Raw genomic sequence first — 22,728 nt, 5'->3', positions numbered from 1 at the left:
TTCTGGGGAGTTGACAGCAGAAAATGCCACAGTCCAAATTTATATCCTGTGTGCATTTGTAATGTGAACATTTCAACTTCTGTTTTTTCCACGGGGGTTTAAAGTGGAGTGTGTGAACCAGACATCTGTAATGACGCCGTAATCAGGCTATGGGGATTAAGCTTATTAATAATGAAATATTGTCCTGGGTATGCAGTCATGTTCTGATATTGCTTTAGAAATTTTAGCAGACAAAACCTGCACTCAAAGAGCAGTATTCAACACAGATCCTTAATATAAGAAAAAGATAAATTCCATAAAAAGCTGAGATGTGTCTTAAAAAAACCTTGCACCTATACAGATCATCTTCATATGTTGCAAGGAGTTAGAGCTCTATGAACATTTGAAGCATCATTAAAATTGTGAGGTCCCCAAAGTAAAATATGGATGTTATGAGATCTAATATTTTTTTCATGTCTGTGTAATAGCACTGATAAATTTTATATCAGCCTGAAAGTGGATGAAGACTTTCAAATTCAAATGTCAGTTTTTCAGCTCTCTTGAATGCTGCAGACATAAAGAAGGGAGGTTGTCTCATGATAGTCAGCCTAGAGGAATTGGTCCAAATTTCCTGAACAGTTCGAGCTGCATGCACTTGCTGTGGATACATGAGGACTTGCATACTTTCAAGATGAAGACTTTAAAAGGTTATATCCCTCCCAGCCCTGTCACCTGTGTCAGCTTACTTCCTAACATGATTACCATCTTGATAATAAAATACATTGTACTAAATTTTAATCAAATGTAATTCTGCATATTTCAGAAATCTGGATGTAAACTAATGTTGACTATATTGGACTCCTGCTTCCTTTTCACATGTGTGACTGTTGACCTGCTCAGTAAAAAAGCAGACTTAGCAAATGAACACGGGGAACAGTAAGAGAGAAATTAATTCAGGCTTTAACCTCAAATGGTTATATAGTTGTGTGTCTTTCACACAGGTTGGGTTCAGCTTCCCAGGGCGCAAAGCTGAGGACTGTTGCATAAAAGTTCGGCTTCTGTCCCCGTGATTTTATGCAAAGGGGTGTGTTGTGCAGCTTTTAGGGACCATACCTGGCATTGCTGAGTCCTAACTGCAGGCTGTCTTAGTAGGTCAGATTAAATGTAGGTTGGGCATGCGTATGCCTCGCTAGTGAACTTGAACTGTAGACATATCTTGACAGCCTCTGAGATGTTTCAAATGGAAGTTGTAGGTGCTGACACTGTCAGGGACGCGCTCCGCTGAACGGCTGTCTGCAGTCCATGCTGGGTTAAGTGTCCTGGATAGACTTGATGCGCAGTGTGTGTGGGGGTTGTTTCAGTGCAGAGTTTCAAAGGTTGTTGATAGCATTCGACAGATTGCATCAAAGAGAGGATCACAAATGAGCTTTTTGTATAGCAGGAAAGGCTTCTGTTTGTCCTCTCGGCTTGTGAATCCCAAGCTGCTGGGGTCCTAAGGTACACTTCAGTAACCAGTTGTGCACATAAGTTCTCTGAAATACGAGCAAGCCTCATTTGCCGTATTGACTGGACCCCCTCTCTGGATTTCTCCAGGTCATCTTAAACATCTTTGTTTTGCTTCAGTCAGTCTTAACCAAGTGTAGTCAGTCACCTGGATGGACAGCAGGACCTCAGAAGTGGCAGCCTGGCTCTGCTCCCTGCCTGCGCTGCAGAAGGTGGGGTGGAACCCAGCGAGAGCCAGGGTGAAGCCCCGGGGCAGAGGAGCTGTTGACAGAAAACAGCCCAAGGTCCCTCGGAGCAGAAGAAATGAGGCCACTGAGCTCTGGTTCTGTCTGTCAGCTGCCGGTGTCCATAAGTGAGCTGACAAAGCCCCGTGGCCAGCAGCGTCGGCTGACCGGCACTGCTGAAAGAGTCGCAAAAGAGAAAGAAAGGATCATTGACGAGATCCAGATTGACAAGGGGGAAGGCAGTGATAGGGTATCAGATATGCTTTGTTCTGATTCCTTGTCACTCAGCTCATCTGAAATAGAAAGTTGGAAATATGGCAATGACTTGGAAATCATCAGAACAGCAAGTTGCAAGGAGGGCCTGCTGAGCCACCTGTGCCAAGACTCAGTGCTTCAGCTAGAGCGTTCCTATATATGCCTTTTTTTTCTTTTTTTGCCATGCAGAATTTCTTACATCTTATGTATGTATTTTCATGGGTTGTATCAGTGAGGTGTACATACATTCTGCTGAGTAAAAATAATACATAATCTAAAACGTGCATTTTAACAAGTAATATTCTACATTCTTTATGCAGGTACAGAAGGCTTGGGATTTAGCATTACATCAAGAGATGTCCCAATTGGTGGCTCTGCTCCAATTTATGTGAAAAACATCCTTCCGAGAGGTGCAGCTATTCAAGATGGGAGACTAAAAGCTGGAGACCGATTAATTGAGGTGATGAAGTGTTACATGTTGTTTGTCTGTGTTTTGGCATGAGCCCATGCACTAGTTCACTTCCAAAACCTCTTAGTAGTTTATGTTATAGGAAGATGTTTCCCTCCCCCCGCCCCCTTTTTTTTCCTTTTTCTTTTCCTTTTTTTTTTGCTCTGTCTTTTTTTAGGTAACAGATCAAGAGCTGTGCATTTTCAGTACATAACTGTTTTAAGAGCTGGACCCAGACATACTGTGAAAACATGAGTTTACATGTCCTTATGTGAATATAGTGCCATAGTCTTGCATTGCCGTTTAGGAATAAGTTGAAGCAAAGTAATTGTTACCTAATAAGAGGCACTAGATCAGCATGGAGTGACAGACCAGAAATTATTGGAGGTGTTGCCAAGTATGGAAGACAAAACCTTGAAAAGGTTTAGTGAATTAACTTAAAGGCACCATATAAGAAGAGGGCAGTGCTACAGAGAATCAAGGCCACTTCCCTCCTGAAGGGAGGATGTCCTCAAGGGAATTAAATTGCTCTTAGATAGGTGCACAGCAGAAATCTTCCTGCAAATCCAGCTGGAGTGATATAAGATGTTACCACCCGCAGCTCTTCATTACTGTCCCTAAGCCAAATGACACTGGAGGTACAGCTGAGACTGTCACTGCCTCTCAGTGCCCTAACTTCACTTTACTGCAAAATTGGCAAAGTCAGCTTGAATTGTTGCTGGAGGATAGCCTTCTGTAATTACTGTAATTCAAGGTAACCCAGATGACTTGGGTAGAAGGGGACTGAGAAGTATTTAAGACGACAGTTATGGCATCTCAACTGCGTGAGCTGTGGTCTCTTACGAGGGAAAGGAAGAAGATGGTTTGCTGACTTCTTCTGAGTACCATGCTCTCTTGCTTACCACTGTTAGCTGATCTGCCTTACATTTCCAAAATGTTTCTGAATGGGCAACCCTGAGAATACCCTGTCTTTCTCTGGCTTCTCCCTTACTCAAGTTAGCTCATAGAGTGGGAAATTTATCTGTATGTATTCCATAGCTGTCTGTACTGGTAAGTGGTATGTGGAGGCCAAGGGATTGGACCGCTTAACAAAGGCAGAATAAAGAGTAACTGCTGCAAAGTTATTGGGGGCGGGGGGATTATTTTCTGCTTTTGACACAATTTATTGTGCAAGGTTGTCATGGTTTAACACCAGTCGGCAACTAAGCAGCACACAGCCGCTCGCTCACCCTTCCCCCGCCTGCTGGTGGGATGTGGGAGAGAATTGGGGAAAAAACAGTAAAACCTGTGGGTTGAGATAAAGAGAGTTTAATAAGACAGCAGAGGAAGAGAGGATAATAATAATGATGATGATGATGATGATGATAATAGAATATACAATACAAGTGATGCACAATGCAGTTGCTCACCACGCGCTGACCGATGCCCAGCCTGTCCCTGAGCAGCAATCCCTGCCCCCCAGCCAACTCCCCCAGTTTATATAGTGAGCATGACGTCATATGGTATGGAATAGCCCTTTGGCCAGTTTGGGTCACCTGTCCTGGCTGTGCCCCCTCCCAGCTTCTTGTGCACCCAGCAGAGCATGGGAACCTGACAAGTCCTTGACTGGTATAGACACTGCTTAGCAACAACTAAAACATCAGTGCACAACATTATTGTCATACTAAATCCAAAACACAGCACTATACCAGCTGCTAGGAAGAAAATCAACTCTATCCCAGCTGAAACAAGGACAAAGATATATTTGGAAGATATATATAACACCAAGGCATGTGGAAACGGGACCAGTTTTGGATCACACATTGATTTTGCCAAAGGATTTTTGTGCAGAAATTCTTGTAAAAAATATTGGTAGATGGAATTAGTTTGCTTTAGAGTATACTGGAGTATACTGTTCCTGCTAAAGAGGAGGGAAATATTGCTGTCTTGCTTCTTATTTGTGTTGTATGTAAAGAATGCATGTTTACTTAGTTCTATTAAATGGAAGCTATACTGAGCCAATAAGCAGATTGCGTCAGTGAGGGTTTTTTAATACTGTCCCATATGATACACATGACTTTTCGGTATGAGTTTCTACTGTTTTTCCTGTTTTGGAGTCTTATCAATTTCTAATATTTCTTTTGTGACAGGTAAATGGAGTTGATTTAACAGGAAAAACTCAAGAAGAAGTTGTGTCCTTGCTGCGAAGCACCAAGATGGGAGGGACCGTCGGCCTTCTGATTTTTCGACAGGAAGAAACATTCCATCCAAGGGAACTGGTGCGTAAAATAGAGAGCAGCTAAGAGATTTAGATGAGTATGAGCAAATGATTTGATCTTGTCACCTACTAGTAAACATGCGTGGCCAGCACTGAATATAAGAAAAAAAACCCAGTTATTTTGCTTTATTTAGAACATTTTACATGAATGTTTTTTATTATCTTTGAGATCTGCTATTGGAATTAAATATTTGTTAATAATGTATAAGTGAGAGTTTTATTTTGAGTGAAAATGCTTATTATAGAAGAAGCTATTGGATGGACTTTATTTGGATGCATGCAGACAAGTAGATTATTTCATCTCTTTCATATGGACAAATCTATGTTTGAAAGCCTGCCATTTGTCCCACTACCTGCTCACTAAAATATTTTAGAAGACATAATATTATGCCAAAACAGGATATGTAAATACCTTTCTATCAAAAAGTGGAATATATAAGAAATAGTAGCCTTTTTTGAATATAAATGCAATCTCTGTGGAATGGAAACCTTGCAGTTATTAATTTAGCAGGGTAATTCAGAAAATGTTTCTGAGGAATTTACATGAAATGGAAATAAAACGATGTTTCATACTGTACCTGCTCCACTTGCATAGTGTATACAGATATTTCTCTGATAATTATACAAGATAATTTCTGTTATGAAAAGGTAGACTGTGAAGGTAGCAGTCTTACTTTGTTCTGTATTCAATTAAACTGCTGAAGTTATTTATTATTTGTATTATCATAGCTATATATAGCTCTAAAAATAACTTATTTGGCTGCATTATCATGAGAAGATAGACAAAAATAAGTGACATTTAGTATGATGCATAGATTGCTTCATTTTTCTATTGGATTTGTGTTATTTGGAATGCAAAGAGAATGAGTTTTTGTTTGGCCATTTCAAGACTTTTAATGTTAGCCTTTGACTTTTCAAAACCACAATTAAACCTAGGAAGTCAAAGTGGCAGGGAAGGCTCCAAATGAACCACACTTTTACCTTAATATTCTTGGAACATGACTTCAGGTACTGAAGTGAAAGTTGTCATAAAATGAAGAGAAATCAACAATTTGAAATCATGTTATGCCCTACCTTATTGCTGGAACTGTGAAAGCAACCTGTTTATAAGTTCCTATGATGTAATTTTCACAGTATTGCTATCTTACATAAAGATGAATGAAAATGCTTTTAAAGTTTTCTAAATAAACTTAGAAGTAAGAAAATGTCTTAATGTGTATATTATTTCTGTATTAAAATGAGGAAGTTATAATGCATAATTTAACACAGTATTTTGTTTAAATAATTGTAAACAGAGATATGACGTGAGCATGGTAGAGATTTAACCATAGTAATACTTGATTTAGTTTTAGAAATAACAGCAAAGCAGCCCCTTTAAACGAGTTCAACCTCAGTAGCCTCCCTGCCGCTGCTCCGGTGGTACTCTCAGCTATTTTGGCAAGCATCAGCATAGGAAAGCCAGAGCTCATCGTGGCTGTGTCAGGTAGTAGGTGGGCTCTGCGCTATGTAGTCAGAGAGCAGATCTGAACTGGTGTACGTTTCTGCAGCTCCAGTTGAACAAATGCTATTGTGAGGATCTGACAGTACGTGTGTGTGATGATCCTCTGTAGCATAAGGATTTGTTTGTTTGCATTTTGACATGAAGAAATGTTAGGTGAGCTCTGCTGACGGCTGTCAAAGAGCAGGAGCAGAATTGCTGGGGAAGGTGTTGAACTAAAACCCATCATAAGGGCTGTTCTTTCTTTTCTGGTAAGAAATAATCTTAAAAAAAAAAAAAAAAAAAAAAGTCTTTTTGACCAGCTCCTCTCGTTGTCTTTTACTAGCTTTATGTAGGGGGAAAAAAAAAAAAAAAATTAATATTGAAGGAGGGAGGGGAATGATCTGAAATCATGTCAGGTGATCTTTTTCACATGCAAACCTTCTTTGGCCACTTAGGGACAATTTTTCTTTGCATCCTTCCCCTATTTCTGTCAGATTTTCTCATTTGTATGTTTTAAATATTAACTGAATGAGACATGTCTCAGAAACTGTATGCATGAAATCATGCTATTTGATATTATCCATCTCATAAAGTGCAGGACTTGCTGTTGCTTGCTGAAAAGCATTCAGTATTAAAACCATTTTATATTTGCCAACATTTATACAGATAGTAATCCCAATAAAAGAGGTGTTTGGATTTTATGTTTTGGGTTATGGCTTGTTGAATGACTTTTGAAAAGTTACTTATCCTTGGGTTTCTTTATAAGTGACATGAAGATAATAAACTTTCAGGAGAGTTGTGGAGTTTAATGTCTTTGATGTATGTTGCTGTTATTGTCTGGAAGGGACCTACGAAAATGTGTAGCCGTATCTAAAACTTACGGGAATGTTAAGTTGAGCCCGTATAGGTTAGTATGGAATCTTTGTAGTTTGTGTTGTCAGGTTAGGAAGGGGGTGTGTGATGGAGAACCGTCATCCAGTGCAGCAGCTTCTACACGAATCATGGTAAAAATGAGTAAAACGTGGATGCAGGGATAAAACCAAATTGGTAGGAGTCAACTTTAACCAGTGAGATCTGGAAGAACGATTATGCTTCTCCAGAATACCAGACATTTTACTGCTTCCAGAGTTAACCTAATGCCAGATAGGTAATACATTAGGGCTTGTCTGCATCAGTGTGAGGCAGATTGTCTCTTAAAAAATCTTCCCTCCCTGCCCCCTTCGTTTGTGAAAGGAAGGAGGGAGGATTACTCTGGTTAAGTAGAGCTCCTGTTGTACAGTAGTTACCTCGCATAACCAAACATAACTTGCTGGGAAGGATTTTCTTAGAGCCTGCTACTGACTATGTATGTGAATCCACTGAAGGATTGACTTGGGTTATTTAGCTTTTGAGCTGAATTCTCAGTATCGGCAGAGACTGGCTGGCAGAGTTAGTCTCCTGTACCCTACAAGTTAATACGCCCATTGGTACATGTAGGTCCTTTACATGTTCCTGGTAGTTGGCTCCTTCATCTTTTTTTCTTACTGGTTGTTAGCTGTAGGTTAAAGCTAACTGGATGTTTTTGTTACTACTTGACTGCCACATTTTTGTGCTTAATCATTTGAATCTCCTGCAAAACAGCCCAAAGCAAAAAAGTCCAGTAAACCCTAGCGTTTCATTTTGGCCTAGCTGAGTGGAAAGAGATAGCTTGTTAGCCTGAAGGCCATCATCCAGCCAGCAGCAAGGTGGCTCCTGGATGTTTTAATATGGGTGGACATGGGCTTGGAAGAGCAATAGTTCCTTACATGTGTTTGCAGGATTGGTTGGGGGATGAAGAAAGGTTTTCCAATGATGTATGTTTGCCTTATGTACCCTGAGACACAAGTGAGGAATGCAAGCTATAGGAGGGTCCCATCTGTGGTGGACTGAAAGCACCCTCCTGTCCTGGGATACCTTGCGCTGTAGTTCTGGTTCATCCAAACACACCCAAAAGGGGTGTCCCTTGTTAAAATGAGAATGGATGTTTTAAAAAATAGGTACTTGTTTAAAATATTTGGAAGGGTTCATCTGGACTGCTGAGGTCGTTCTTTGAAGCCTTCAAAGCAGAAGGGAAAGGCCAGGGGAGAACATCCCTGAACAAGAACGTTCCACCAGCCAGAAAATGGTGCAAGCAGCTGTGATCCTTCCTCGGCCAGATAGCCACCTCCCTCGTAGCCAGATACAGTCAGGTGCGCTGGCCTAAAATCGCTGGAGGTTATTTTTGCTCACCTCTCATTTAGTGCTTGTTTTGACAAATTTGAATCAGGGAGTGTGACGGACACCCTTCATTTTTCCATTACCACTTCATGTCAGAATTAGAGCTCTTTGTTTATCCCCCTGCTGATAGATAGTATATGTCGTATGTAGTCGTGTTCTTATTTATTTTTTTTACTTCCTTTAGAATGCAGAACAAAGCCAGTCACAAATTCCAAAGGAAACGGTAAGAGCTTTGTCTTTTCCATACTGGAAGACTCCCAAATGTTTTAAAACTGATATGGCACTTCTCCATCGAAGTTTCACAGATCCTCCTTTCACCTTATATACTGTAGATGGCTCTCTCTAGCTTTACATTTTAAATGTGTTTTTTAATGTAATTTCAAATACTGTTTGAATATTATATACAATTCAATTATTATGTACATTCAACTGCTATTTGAAATTACATCTTTTATACACAGCCAAAGGCCTAAAGTTGGAATGGTAAGAGTAAACTGTTAGTCTGGGTTACTTGTCGAAACTAATTGTTTAAATCGTGATTATATGAATGATACCTGAGATACAAACACAGAAATTAGGCAGTTTGGATTTAAGTCTCAGTTGTATCCTCATAGCAAACCACTGTTTGTTAGTTATTAAGAATTTATAAGGAAGTAGTTTGAAGTTTAACCCTTTGAAGGCTGTAATGGGTTTGTGTGTGATGTGTCAGTGAGGCTGTATGTTGAGGTTGGATACTGTTTATACACCTCATTTTAGTCAGTGGAACAGGATCAGTGTTAATACATATTATACTAATATGTGTAAAAAGTTTTTCTAAAAGAAAAGGTTTATTTTATGAAATATTAACAGAGGAGATAACAACAATATATTACCTTAAAGGTATACTGTATCTTAGTTAAAACATACGTCAAGAAACTCCATTCAATTAAGTACCTATTTCAAAATTAAACAATAAATTAGATTATGGAGAAATTAAGAGGATTCATGCTGGGATTTGTAGTTAGGCAGGCTGCTGAAAAACAGAAAAAACTTTTCTAGGTGATTCAGAATGCCTTACCAGCAATGGTGAGATGGTGTCTGGGATAAAAAGCAAGTCAAGCCTAGGTAAAGAGATGTCAGTGAAATAGTCTAGGGTACATTGGTTGATACTATTGATGTTTCAGGCCAATGGAATGTAACTGCTAAAATGGGTGTTTGGGTTGAATGTGGCAATATTCACTTTTATCCCTCTGTCTTTTGATGTCCTTCTAGTCTGAAAGTCATCTGCATAAGGGCTCTGCAAAATTGTGGGTGTATCATTGTTTCAGATGTGCCTCACAGTATATTTTTAGTACATCTCATTAGTGCTTGTATGTTTTTATCTTCATAGTTTCTTACCACGTACTGCTGATATGTAAGGAGATCAAAGATCAAAGCCCAGGACAGTATTTCTGCCCGTAATTGAATACAATTGAAAATAATTTGTGGGTGCAGCCTTATAAAAGTGTCCTGGCTTTAGGAGTTGAAATTCTGCCCCAAAACCTCATTAAGATTAGGCTAATTGCCTATAGGGTGTTTATATAAAGCAATTGCTCATCTATTGCAAAGTTAATGTTTTATACCAAATTCCATGGTGAAATCTTTTCTCTACGATTTTTCTGATCAACTTCTTGACTTCATCTAAGAAAAGACCAATAGAAAATAAGGATCTCTCATTTGTTATCTATAGATGTGAGCTAAAAATTGCTTGTTAACCAGGAGATCATGCAAGAGGGACAGGGAGTGTATGAGTAGCTAGGCATTTCTGAAAAACTAGCCAGAAAGCCCTAGCAAGCCTTGGCAATAAGGAAGTGAATTGGGAAACGTGGAAACGTATTTGGTTAGTGAGGGAATGAAGCTACAAAGCTAGCCAATGCAAAAATGGTTTTTTGCGTAATGTCTTGGGGTTTTCGTTCATTATAGTGTGGGATTTTTTTGTTATTTATTTGGAGGCTCAGAGCAACAGTGATCAATAGTAGGAACAAGAGGTGTTTTTAAGTTTGCCTGCCCCAGGGTGGGAATAAAAAATGGACTAAACATGAAAGGTGCCAGTGGACATTTATAATGCACAATGCTTTTGCACTTACCTCCCTTCTTCCAATCTACTTTGCTTTGGATAAGTGTGATACTCCAGTTCTACAGAACTAATTTTCCTCGGCTGCACGTTAATAATACAGTCACACACTTTTTTTTTTTTTTAATTATTATTTTTGAAGGTATTTTTCATTGCTTTTCTTTATTCTCCTTGGTTCTGCCTCAATCCCTATTAATTCCTCCTCTGTCTACTTTCCAGGTCTTTGAGATTTCTAATCTTGCAATTTCTATTTCTGAGCCTGCCCTGATCTTTGTGCTGTTAGTTGTGAGGTTTTAGTCTCCAAGTGTCAAGGACTTGATAGTGGAAAACAAAGAAAAAAACAACAAAAAAAGCATGATGAAAGCAGTGAAGCTATAGAAGTGAGAGAGAGGTGAAACACAAGTCTATTTTAAATATAAAGGCAAAATGGTTGTGGAGGGTTTTTTGTTGTTATGTCTTTGTGGGGAAATAAAAGAAAAACATACCTTTGAAATTAAAAAAAGAAAAAAACCTTGAAAATGGAAGGCCTGAAATAGAATTTATATGTAGACCCCAAAATACAAAGCCTAATTTATCAACACATTATTAACACTTGGGGGTTACATTCATGTAACTATTGCTTTGAAATGGTTTACACTAATATTGTGGTGCTTGGATGCAGTAGTTAGAATCTTCATAGATATAATAAAAGAAAACCTTGAAAATTAGCTTTTTCTTAATTTATTTGTGCCTGAAATCCTTGAGAGAGTAATTTCTTACTACCTGTATAGGAAAGCATATGACTTCATATTTTGCACACCACCACAGAATACAGATTCTCATATTCTCGTTCTTGAACTTCCATATGAGGAGTTTTTGTAACTTGCTAAACTCGCAGAATTTAAGCTTTGCTCTCCAGTTATCCATAAGAAATGCAAATTGCTAATGCAACTTCAGCTTCTATCCAGTAACTGTGCCCTGGTGAAAACAGTCCTGCTGTTTTTACCTTCTGTTTTGCTGACGAACGGAACAGGCGCTCCGTTTACTCCTGAAGCAAGGATATCTCCTGTATATTGGTTGGAAGATTGTTTCACCCAGCCTCGAGTTTGTACCATTTGTATAGCTGATGACAACACAGAACAGATGCACCTATTTCAAAACATGGTGATTATTTGGAATGTAGGAGATTGACCGTAATATGAAAACTAGTAATTTATCATTATTACATTTCTGTTTCTAAGCATAATTATCTTAATCTTGTTACAGAGCATTGAAATGAACTGTTAATTATGCTATGTAAAACATCTGCCAATTAATTTTTCCTCATACTCTTTGAAAGTCAATAGTGTTTCAGTAATATTTGGCTTTTACAATTGTCATTCACAGTTTGTTTTCTGAATTCAAACTGGCAAGTTAACTTTCATGTAAGCGTAATGCTAGAAAAATAATAATTATCATATATGTAAGTATTTTCTAGGGAGTGTTGTCTATTGGTAAAAAGAGATTCAAAGTTAGGAATCAGGATTTCATTTCATGATTGTTGTACTCAGCAGCATGGGAAAGCTTCAGTTTTCTCTTCTCATTTGTTTTTCTGTCAAATTCCTGTGAGTGAGCAGAATGTTATGAATTTTAGTGAGTGCAGGATTCGTAACAGTGACATAACAAGAGCGGTTGGTGTGTTGGAGCAATATACAAATGTTTAGCAGCCCTGATAGAAATTGCAAATGGGATTGCTTTTTATTTTCTTCTGAACTCAAACATCTGATACTCCTGGTATTATCTAAATTTCATTATCATCACCGTGTTTTTTCGGAATCCAAGGATAATGTCGTGGCTAAACCTATCAGCATTTTTTTGCTTCAGTTGCTGTTCTTGCCATAGACTTTTCTGTGTCATCCTGAGTAAATTAGCTAGCTACACTTTTTATGCAAATATTCAGCACCTGTAGGAATGGGGTGATGCCACTGTGGTCAGAGGCATTTTGTAAGAACTAATGTATAATTATTTTTGTATGCTTTTTGTTTGCAACTTTTCGTGTTCTGAATATGAGAGATATACTAGCAAATGCCTAGAAAGACATAATTTGTATTGATTAATGGATGGAAAATTCTTGGAGCTCAATCTTGGGGAAAAAAGCGCTGTCGGCGTTGAGCTTTAAGATGGTGGTGTTCTGAGTGCGTCTGTGTTTGTTTTTTACTTCTGGTGAAAAGCGGTTTGTGTTACTTCAAGATATGTAGTCGCTGGGTATGTATCCATAGCTGTTTCTCGAAAGCAGTAAGTTAAGTTCCCACCACTTCATATTTAGCGCTTACATAGAACTTCAGCTTTTATGGCATCTTTGTATCATTCAGTTGATGCAACTCTTCCTTCACACAGAACCTTCTTTGGAGAACAGTTTAGAGCTTCATCAGCTTCTATTGCTGCAATAGGTGATCCAAATGTCTAAAAATTGAGTCAAGATCATATGTTGACTAATATCAGCCTACACCAACAGCAGTGCTGATATCATTAGATACAGAATGATTTTCTCAAAAGAGGAGAGGTTTGGCTGATGATTAAGCTGATGCTGTTGTTTCCTCCATGGTGTTTAGGAATACTGCAAATAACTGGTGCTGCTTATTTTTATACCTTTTTATCTTTTAATGGTGTGAGGCACAAGGGTGATTACAATGTTTTAAAAGCCTTTTTTAGTGCTATTTTAAGTGGGTTCAGATTACAGTTTTAATAAAGTTGTGGCATAAGAAATGGATCACTGGCCATATGAAAGAAAGAGGCAGTGAATGTGTGATCTTCCGCAGAATACTGTTGTGTTTACAGTCTTTTACCATAGGAGGTACTCTAGTATTGAATAGCATGTTCTGGGACATTAATGAGTAGAGCCGAGACATTAATTCCTAGTGAATAATTAATACAACAGTTGAGTGACTGTGTTTATGAATGCTCTTTGAGTAGTCTGAGTTTCCTGGAATGTTCAATGTTAATCCACATAAGCTTTTGGGTATCACTGTGCTTGGGACCGGCCCTCAGGCTCCTAGTTTTAACTCCGTCATCCGCAGGTGATTTACCTGGGCTGCAGTGTGGCGCAGCCAAGCTGGCTCCATGCAGCACTGTGGGGCAGCTTTAGCCGTTTTCTCAAAGCTTGCATCGATAACACTTGCTGGCCAATTGCCAGTCTCATGGAAGGCAATGTACGTGTCCCGCCGCTGAGGTTCTGTAACAGGGTTGCCTCGGTGCCACCATTGTAGAGTTATCCTGAAGCCACACAGGTGTGCACATCATTATTCACCATTATTATACTATTTCCTACATAGCGACCTTACGTTATTTTGAATAAGAGTCAACTGTGTAAGGCATTTGCAATTCAAACAACAGATACAGGGTGTGAGACTGAAAGGGGCCCCCAGGTCCTTTAGTTGGTCATCTGCTAGTACAGGCAGTAGGGTCATCAGGTTCTTTCAAACACTTGGCCTAATTTGGGTGAGTGCAAAGTTCACATTGTTGCTTAAAATTCCTATTTAAGCCTCTGAAAACTCATTGGTTGTGTGCAAAGCTTGTTTTATTGCACTGTTGGCTTTAGACTTTTGGTGTTGATTCTTCCTTGCTATTAAGTCCAGGGAAAATAGTGAGATGAAATAGTTTGCCACGGTTGCCTTAAAAGTCTGCAGCAGAAGTAGGAGTAAGACACAGGTCAGTCCCAGTGCCCTGTACGGGCACTGCCTCATGTGGAACGTGTTTCTTGCATCTGTGGACTTCTACAAAGGCATTATATCCCTTTCAACTTTGTTTTTCTGTCTGGCTTTCCCAGACACTTTCTATCTGTTTCTTTAGTCTTTCAGGTCTTGTACATCCAATAGGCCAGTAAGAAGTACAAAGATTTTTAGGGAGCTGTGTCATTAGTGTGCTGGGCATTGAAGGTTTTCTTGAACAAGGGATAGTGCAGAGAGCGGTAGCTTTATAGGCTTCTTTGGCAGAGCAGGCACCTGCTGTGTATCTAATCCCTTGGTTTTCACTTCTCTAGGATAACCCTTGTGAAGAGATGGGGTTAGCATTACAATTGCATATTTGTTTCAGAACATACAGTAGGAGCACAAAGTCTGAGTAGGAACGAGAGTTTGGAGCAGGGTGTGTTGGCCTGAATAAAGTACAGTCATTATGGTGATGGACACAGACTAGTCCCTGTGTGAAGTTCTGAGATGCATAACCAACAAAATATTTTTAGCAGTCTGATCAGTTGATTTGAAACGTAGAATCTCAACTGCTTAAACCAGTTTCTACGACAGCCCAGATCAGAGTGTTAGCATTAGGGAGAATAATGTTAGCATAGACAAGCAATGGCCTTCTTATAGAGATGAATAACAAACATGTGGATGTACTTAAATATGGGCTTTTGCAAAGCTTTGATTTTCATACTAAATGAAAATCACATGCTAGAAGTTTTGAGCTTTGGAAAACATTTAATTTTTTCCTAAACCATTTTTTAATCCATCAAAAACACTAAACTGAAGACATTTTTGAATGTGGAACATGTTTTTTGATATTAAATTAAATCCTTAAAATGGACATAACTGGAAATGTAACAGGCCTGTTTTGCAGTATTTTCATGAGCTAGCATTTCTGCGTATAAATATGTACCAAAGTTAATCCACATAAAATATGCAAAAAACTTTTCCTTGATGGGGTTAAAATTAAAGCAGACCACATTTCCCATAAAATCTCAGAATTCAAATTTAGTTTTTGATATTTAGCAGCTGCTGTTTGATTTGAACAAGAGTGCAGTCTTTGCCAGATGTGACATATTAACTTAGCTAATATGAATAATGAGTCTCAGTGTATACGTGCAAATAAGATTCATTAGTGTTTATCTAACATATGGGAGATATTAAAATACTTAAACTAGGAAGAGTTAGAAAAAGAAAGCAAGCATAAGAATTGTAGTTGTTTAGTTGGCTTAAGCCCTATATCATTTTATAACTAGGTAAGGAGACACTTTAGGCCCTTACAACCTGTAATGCAATGCATGATTGTTTGATTAAAAAAAAAAAGATAAAAGGCCTTGTATTTCAGGAGGAGACCGGGTTGGAGTGTGCATGTCACTATTGGATCGGTAGGCAGGCTCTTCTCTGCCAGAGGTCCAGTTTTAAATCTGAATGAGCTGCTGTAGTTATATATCTTTAATGCCTACCCACGGCAGGATGCATCAGCTCTCAGTTGTTCCTCCTCAGGAGAGGCCTCGACTGAAGTTGGAGAGGTGTGTTACAGGCCACCTACATTGCTCTGTTTTCAGTACCTCTAGCAGTAATACATCTGCATTTTTATAAGTACTAAACATCACGCCCACAAGACAGTTGTTGACCACAGATGCTGTTTTGCTTCCTTAGAGCTGCTCGATTTATGTGTTCTACATTTGTGTATGTGTTGGCATATGATAATAGTGAGAGTCATCATCTTGTGGTGTATCTCAGTTTAGAAGGTGGCCTGATATGACAGCAGTGTCACCCACCTAACTTGAAGGACAAAACAATTTGAGTCATCTCTTATGTTGAGAATGTTTTTGCACAATAGCTAAGTGAAATCTCTCTTGCATATATCTTGCATGTTTTAAAATAAGAATTCTATTTGGTTATATTAATTTATTTTGTTATAATAACACCGAGATAAATTTTATTGGAAATACAGGTTACCCCCTAAGAGTGGGAATACAGAGCTTTATTAATTGCTTCTGTGAAAGAAAACAGGAGTGCAGTAGATTTTTGCTAGGAGTCCCATGATTATAGGAGTTATGATTTCTTAGTATCATGAGTGCCTTGTGAGAAAGAATAATGAATTCTATATTAAAATCTTCTAAAGATTGAAAATATCCTGGAAAAGACTGTGACGTTAGGTTGGAATTCCCCATTATTGGAACCAAATAACTAAACCTGGGAATTTGCAAATTCCAGTCCTTTTACTTTTCTAGCCTACACTTCCTAGACCGAGCTCTTAACATCCATGGGACTTCAAACTCATCTTTCAAGAACTTGAGATTTTCAGTCCGGACAAATTCGAAAGAGAGAAGATCCATTTCTGAGGCAAAAGGTTGATAGGTGAACAAAATAGTAATTAAACAGAGGCTGACAAGCTTAGGGCTGTGACGTTAGAAGGCTGGACACAACAGGATTTGGGGGCAGGGAACGTGAATAGTGTAGGTGGGGTCATGGGAGGCGGTAGGTGGGGTTTGTGCTGTAGTTACATAATTCATCATGTGAATTCCATCATCCTATAAGGGTGCGGTTGTATATGAACATGCATATGCGTGTGCATGCAAGAGCCCTGTAAATGTTTTCATGTGTGTTATATACATAACTTGGAAATCCAGGTTACCCTCGAAGAGTGGGGATACAGAACTTTATTATTGCTTCTGTGAAAGACAACAGGAGTGCCCTGGATTTTTGCTGGGAGTCCCATGATTAGCTTATTTCTTTTCCCTATACATAATCACAAAGTAGCTTGCAGACAGGTTTCAGTGGCTTAATAGCTGCTGAGAAGACAGCATGCCTAAGCTTGCAAGGGAATGAACTTCGCTGGAGAGAATGCAGCCGATTGGTAGCTGCAGCGAGCCACTTTGGAAACTTGTCCCAACTTGATTGAAAATTGCTTCCCCCGTTAGGTGGGAGGAGGTTTTTCTTTGCTATTCGGTTTCTTTTTTCACTCCTCTCATGCTGCTTACTCACCAGCTGAACCCTGATGAGATTTTATAGAGGGAAGAAGTCCCAAGCAAGAAATTTCTTCATAGTATTTAAAACATAAAAGGATAAGGAGGAGATGCTGTTACTGACATGATGAAATAGACTTATTGCACTTCTAGTGTCAAGGTCCATTTTAATGTTTATAAAATTAAATCAGGTTTTATGATCAGATCAGAAAACAATGTTATTTAGAAGAGAAAAATAATTTCCCTCCTGTTTATCCAATGGCTTTTTTTAATCTCCGTACGTATCAAAGCATGGCCATAAGTTTGCTCTAGTCAGGAAGTTTATCTTTAAATTTACAATATAGTTATGTTGTACTTAAAAAGTGGAAAACTTACCTCAAATGTCATTTAGCATAAATTGATGCTAAGTATGAATTTGAAGCAAAAAAAGTCACCTACGTATTTTATCACCAATCGAATTTTTATTACAAATTACATACTTGAGCAGCTTCATTCATCCAGCTGAAGTCATTTCAGATGACCTTTTCTTCAGCGGACCCTGTCTGAACAGAATATTGTTCTCCTGTTAATTGTTTTGGACATAGTGTGTGAAAAATCTTAAGGGAGTTGAATTTCGTTGTTCAGGGCTCACAGTACATAATTTTGCTTGCATGTTTACTGCTGGCCTGTCAAAGTATATGAAGGAATAAATTTCTCCCACAGATCAACTAATCATGAAAATAGTGTTGAGGTGTTTGATTGACATAGCGAAGCTGTTAATTTAGAGTATATCAAGATCAAATGGAAGTTATTGCAATTAGGAAGTGATTGTGTTCTCAGTTGAAGTTTTTAAATGCTGCATTTTAGATTTTTGTGCATTTTTATGCTGTCTCATGGATGTATTAGGGAATTTCTATAGTTTGTTACATTTAGATACTTAATGTTCAACAGAATTGCAGTGCAAATTTTACTTTTTTGTAATGGCTGATATTTAATTGATTGGGGAGAGTCGCTGTACATGCAATGTTTCTGTATTCTGAAGGGCTTTGGGAAACAAAGGATCCAGCCAATCTGAGGTTTTGTTGTTTGTTTTTGTTTTTATAACTTTGGTTCAATATATTACGGTATCAGGCTAAAATCTTCCTGCTTATTTCTCTGAGAATGGCTCCTTTATGACATGCTTAGAGGTTCCTGATCACTATATGGTTCTGCTCCAAGGTTTGCATGTAGAAGTGGTATTCAATATATCATATATAGTAAGACCTTCTTTGGTATCGTGATGTGGCACAGATGTTGGAGTGGTGCTTTCATATCCATAGCCCTTGAATCTTAATGGTTCAGTTACTCCCAAAAGCCACATTTTTCTCCTAAGTATTCTTAGGAAAAATTGTGGGATATCAAAAAGAAATACTTGCTTCCTCTATCGCTTTCTCTTTTTAAAATCTACATTCAAGCAGATTAATTCAAGCATTACTGACAGATGACACACAGATTCTAGAGGGCAAAAGGCTTCTCATGTCCCTAAAATTGTGGACACAGGTATGGTGGTGAAACAAGCTGCCTTAGTTGAAAAAAGCTGTGGATGCCCAATGAAGTCCCTAAAGTAATTTAGCCTTAGCCCAGTAATGGTAATTATTTCTTTGGATGGGTTGAGCAATTTTCTGATGGCTTCACTACTTCTGTTCCAGTGCTGAGGCTGCTGTTTCTCATTTTTTCACATGCACGATCTACTCACTCATGAGCAGCTGCTAAGGAGAAGCTCGTTCTGGGTTTAGGCCTTAAGTATCACCTCCACACTCTGTAGCCCAATATTAACATTAGATCTTTTCCTTATTTAAGACTAGAAAACAAGCAAGCAGAAGACTCCCATTAAGAGTAATGCTGGGGCTGATAATGCAGCTCTTTGGTCTCACTGAAGAGAAGTGGCATGGAGGCCATTAGCCCAGTCCTTGGGGACCCTTACTGAGATGCTCTCTCCAATTGACCCTTTGACATGTACAAGTGCACCCGATGGGGACGGGCTGTACAGGGAAGCAGTTTAGTTCTCTGCCCTGGAAGGGAGATGGCTGTGGCTGAAGTACTGGCATATTTTTTAGAACATTAGAAAATACTGGGGGGGGAGGCATTGATTGTAATTTTATGATAACAGTAGTAAAGAAAAATCCAATAAGCTTATGTGCTTCCTTGGATTACCCATGCATCCTGCCTTGGCTTTATCTCCCTTTTGGCTCTCAAGCTTTTATTCCTACTATTTATTAAGGAATATGAGAGTGATCAGTGTTACAGAAATCAAAACGTGCATCTGTCTCAGATTGTTTTATTCTGCAACCACGTGACAAAAGATGCCTCTCAAATGTATGCTGTAACTAGTGCTTTTGTGACCCAAAAAGGAAAATTAGGGTTGTAATTTTCCCATGATTTGGGAAGTATTTCTTAGATCCAGTATTTTTTCCATGGACGCTGTGCACCTTTCCGTTCCTGACAGCTAGCACGGATCATACTGATTTGCATGGCCAAGAGATGCATTTGGATAATGGGATTCATAAGCGAGCCAGCTTAGCTATGGCACTTGGATAGGGGGTGTTATTTTTTTTTTTTAATTGATGAGGCATTATGCTTTGTTGTAAACAAAAGATGGTCAGAGACAAGCAATCGTGTCTAACGCAAGGGAAAGGGCTGGTGAACACATTAAGGTTCATGCTTTTAACAAAGTGGGAAAAGGCAGAGCTCCTGTTTTTCTTCCCTCGGCTGTTCTGATTCTCTCAGCAGCCTGCCTGCCTTCCCATGTGACATTTTCACATTGCATTTCTAGGTCAATGGTGACACAACTTCCATGCTTGTTCCCAAATTGATCATCTCAGTCTGCTGTACTCCACATGGCTTTCACATCCATCTTTGCCGTAGTCTGTGTTTGGATTTCAGAAGAGCCTGTCAGCTTTGCATTTCCTCAGCTCTTAAGAAACAGGGATGGCTCAGCAGGCACACATTAACTTCTCATGTGTTTTGTCCTGCTCTGAGTATCTGGGAGTAGGAGAAAAATAGGAGGAGCGAGCTTCGCAAATAGATGAGAGTGATGTGGGAAAAGTCAGTATAAAATCAGTGTCAGTAAGGGAGGTGACGCATTTGCTATGGCTGTGAAAAAAATTGGCCAGATTAATTCTTCCAGAGAAGAACTGCTGACTGTTGGACATTACTGTGCACCTTCTGGTGGGCAGTCTCTTACTCTTTCTCCTTCATATGGCTAAGAAAAAACCAGCACAGTTGGGTTCATGAGCATCTTTCTGGAGGCCAGACACTGGGCCTGCTGCAGAGAATTGCCTTTAAGGGCATGACTTTTTTCTTTCATTGATAAAATTATAACCAAAAGTGGTTAAAGTTATAACTTTATTATAACCCTTTGTTATAGCTGAAAGATGGTCAGAGACAAGTGGACACCGTCTACTGCAAGGGACAGGGCTGGTGAACAGCTCGTCCCTCCCGTTCCTCCTTTCAGCAGCAGCCTCTTGTGCGTAAGCACTGTTCCTCAGGGCCTGAGCATTTTCTTTCCTGGCTGCTGTGCCTGTGCCTGCTGCCCCCATGAGTGCCCCCGCTCTGTGGGGACACCCCAGGGCCCCGGCTCCCAGCCCGCCGCCACCCCGAGCTCGGCAGGAGGCGAAGCGAGAGGCGGTCTCCTGTGCATGCACAGCTTTTGGATGTGTGGAAGGGTGTCACTGAGCAGCTCCTTGCCAGGGACACTGGCAGGTCTGGGACTGTAATTCCTGGTGTTCAAAACCTGGGATTGTCCCAGCCAGGCTAAAACTGGGTTTGGAGAGCACTGAAGAAACAAAGATGTGGGTATGAGGACAGAGGTGAAGAGCAGAGCTGGGAAAGAGAGGAAAATTGGCACTCCAGAGCTAAGCCTGGCAATAGCAGAGAGATGTGCTGTTGCAAATCTCAGCTGTGTAATTTTCTGTTTTTCCTAACACAGCTAGGTTTAAACGAAACTAGGTGAATGAGTAATTTTGGAATTTAATTTTCTTGCACTTAGTTTCTCCCCATGACTGCAAAGCTACCATAGATGATGATGATATTTTTAAAATTCTGCAGGTTTGCAAGTTAAGAAAATATTTCTGATACAGCTCTCTTTTGGCTAATGAAATAGCAGCTTACGTGTGAGTTGGTATTAATGGCACATTCAGTAACAACACACAATTCAATTATTTTAATAGAGAAGCACTTAGACACAAACATAAGATATTTCTGAACGTAGGCATCAGCTGGAGGTGATTGAAAATACACTATTTGTGCATGTTTCTTCAAATAATTACTGTGGAAAATATTGTGGCATTGTAGTTAAAAGCAGGGGTTTTTTAATGCTAATAGCTGAAGGAAGAGAATTCCCAAAGAGAAAAGCTTTTCTATAATCTCATGTTAATCTTCCTGACAGAAAGCAGAAGAAGAAGAGCTTGTCCTCACACCTGATGGCACCAGGGAATTCCTGACATTTGAAGTTCCACTGAATGACTCTGGATCAGCTGGACTTGGTGTGAGCGTCAAAGGTAACCGGTCAAAAGAAAACCATGCCGATTTAGGAATCTTCGTCAAGTCCATTATTAACGGTGGAGCAGCATCCAAGGTGAGAGGGAACATCTGTGTACCTTTGTCTTCCTCAGTTTTCCATAATAAGGCTGTTTTGAAAATAACCACAAATTCAAGAAGAATGAGATTGCTCTGTAACTAGCTTTTTCCAATTACACCATCAGAGGTAACGTTTAGATTTCTACTCAGATACACATGTTTGCACATCACAGGATTTAAACAGCCTTTACAGATTCTCGGGAAGGATATGAGCAATCTCTGGTACAGTTCAATTAGTATGCTATTTGTGCAAACAGGTTATGATAATAGCTTGCAGTGCAAATCTATAATTGGAATAGACATTTCCTACAATGGCTGCAATGGAAGCTATTATACCAGTGTCCATTTGGCCATAAACTATTAGGACTAAGCATAGTTATTCGATTATTTTTCTTTTGTTTTTTTCCTCTCTCCAGCAGACCTTATTTTGTGCATATTTTATGTAACTAGCTATAATCTTTACTTTTCCAGGATGGCAGGCTTCGAGTGAATGATCAACTAATAGCAGTAAATGGAGAATCATTATTGGGCAAAACAAATCAAGATGCTATGGAAACTTTAAGGAGATCCATGTCGACTGAAGGCAACAAACGGGGAATGATTCAGCTTATTGTGGCGAGGCGAATAAGTAAATGCAATGAGGTAATACGCTTTTGATATCAGGATTGGGAATTTTCACGTCTAAGGTATTTGTGTTTTAGGAGATGTCATGTTTCCTCTGAGACCTGGAAAATAATATTTGAGAAGCTAAAGAAAGAGAGAATTACAAAATGATCTGAATTTCAGTGTTAGACATGCTAACCTTATTACCGATCAATAAAGTTTTTCTTTTGAGTATTTTCATCAATGAATAACAGGAAACACTGAATAAAACTATATTGATTTTGTAATTGGATCCCACTGTTTATGTGATTTTTGTTCCTTGGAGTTTTTTATGTAGGTCTATTGAGTCTTTCATTTATAGACTTAGTGTTAACTGACTTGCTTCT

At 39.1% G+C, this 22,728-nt stretch overlaps 1 protein-coding gene across 8 annotated transcripts in view; it reads left to right on the top strand.

Moving 5' to 3' along the window:
• Positions 1-22,728, top strand: part of PARD3 (par-3 family cell polarity regulator) — a gene marked incomplete at its 5' end in the record, with an annotated part of 469,207 nt that overhangs the window by 264,252 nt on the left and 182,227 nt on the right. For 5 of the 8 annotated variants that reach the window (XM_082311551.1, XM_082311553.1, XM_082311552.1 and 2 more), the window contains 4 exons: positions 2,282-2,421; positions 4,539-4,667; positions 21,549-21,737; positions 22,211-22,381. In XM_082311551.1, the coding sequence (XP_082167677.1) occupies positions 2,282-2,421; positions 4,539-4,667; positions 21,549-21,737; positions 22,211-22,381 (629 nt within the window). Of the gene's footprint in view, positions 1-2,281; positions 2,422-4,538; positions 4,668-8,565; positions 8,605-21,548; positions 21,738-22,210; positions 22,382-22,728 lie in introns of all 8 variants that reach the window. The other 3 variants (XM_082311547.1, XM_082311550.1, XM_082311548.1) reach the window with 1 other exon arrangement.

The sequence above is a fragment of the Platalea leucorodia genome, assembly GCF_965183815.1.
Source record: "Platalea leucorodia genome assembly, chromosome: 1".
NCBI classification, from domain to species: domain Eukaryota; kingdom Metazoa; phylum Chordata; class Aves; order Pelecaniformes; family Threskiornithidae; genus Platalea; species Platalea leucorodia.
The sequence above is the reverse complement of the archived record's forward strand: the minus strand, read 5'-3'. Positions and strand labels throughout refer to the sequence as shown.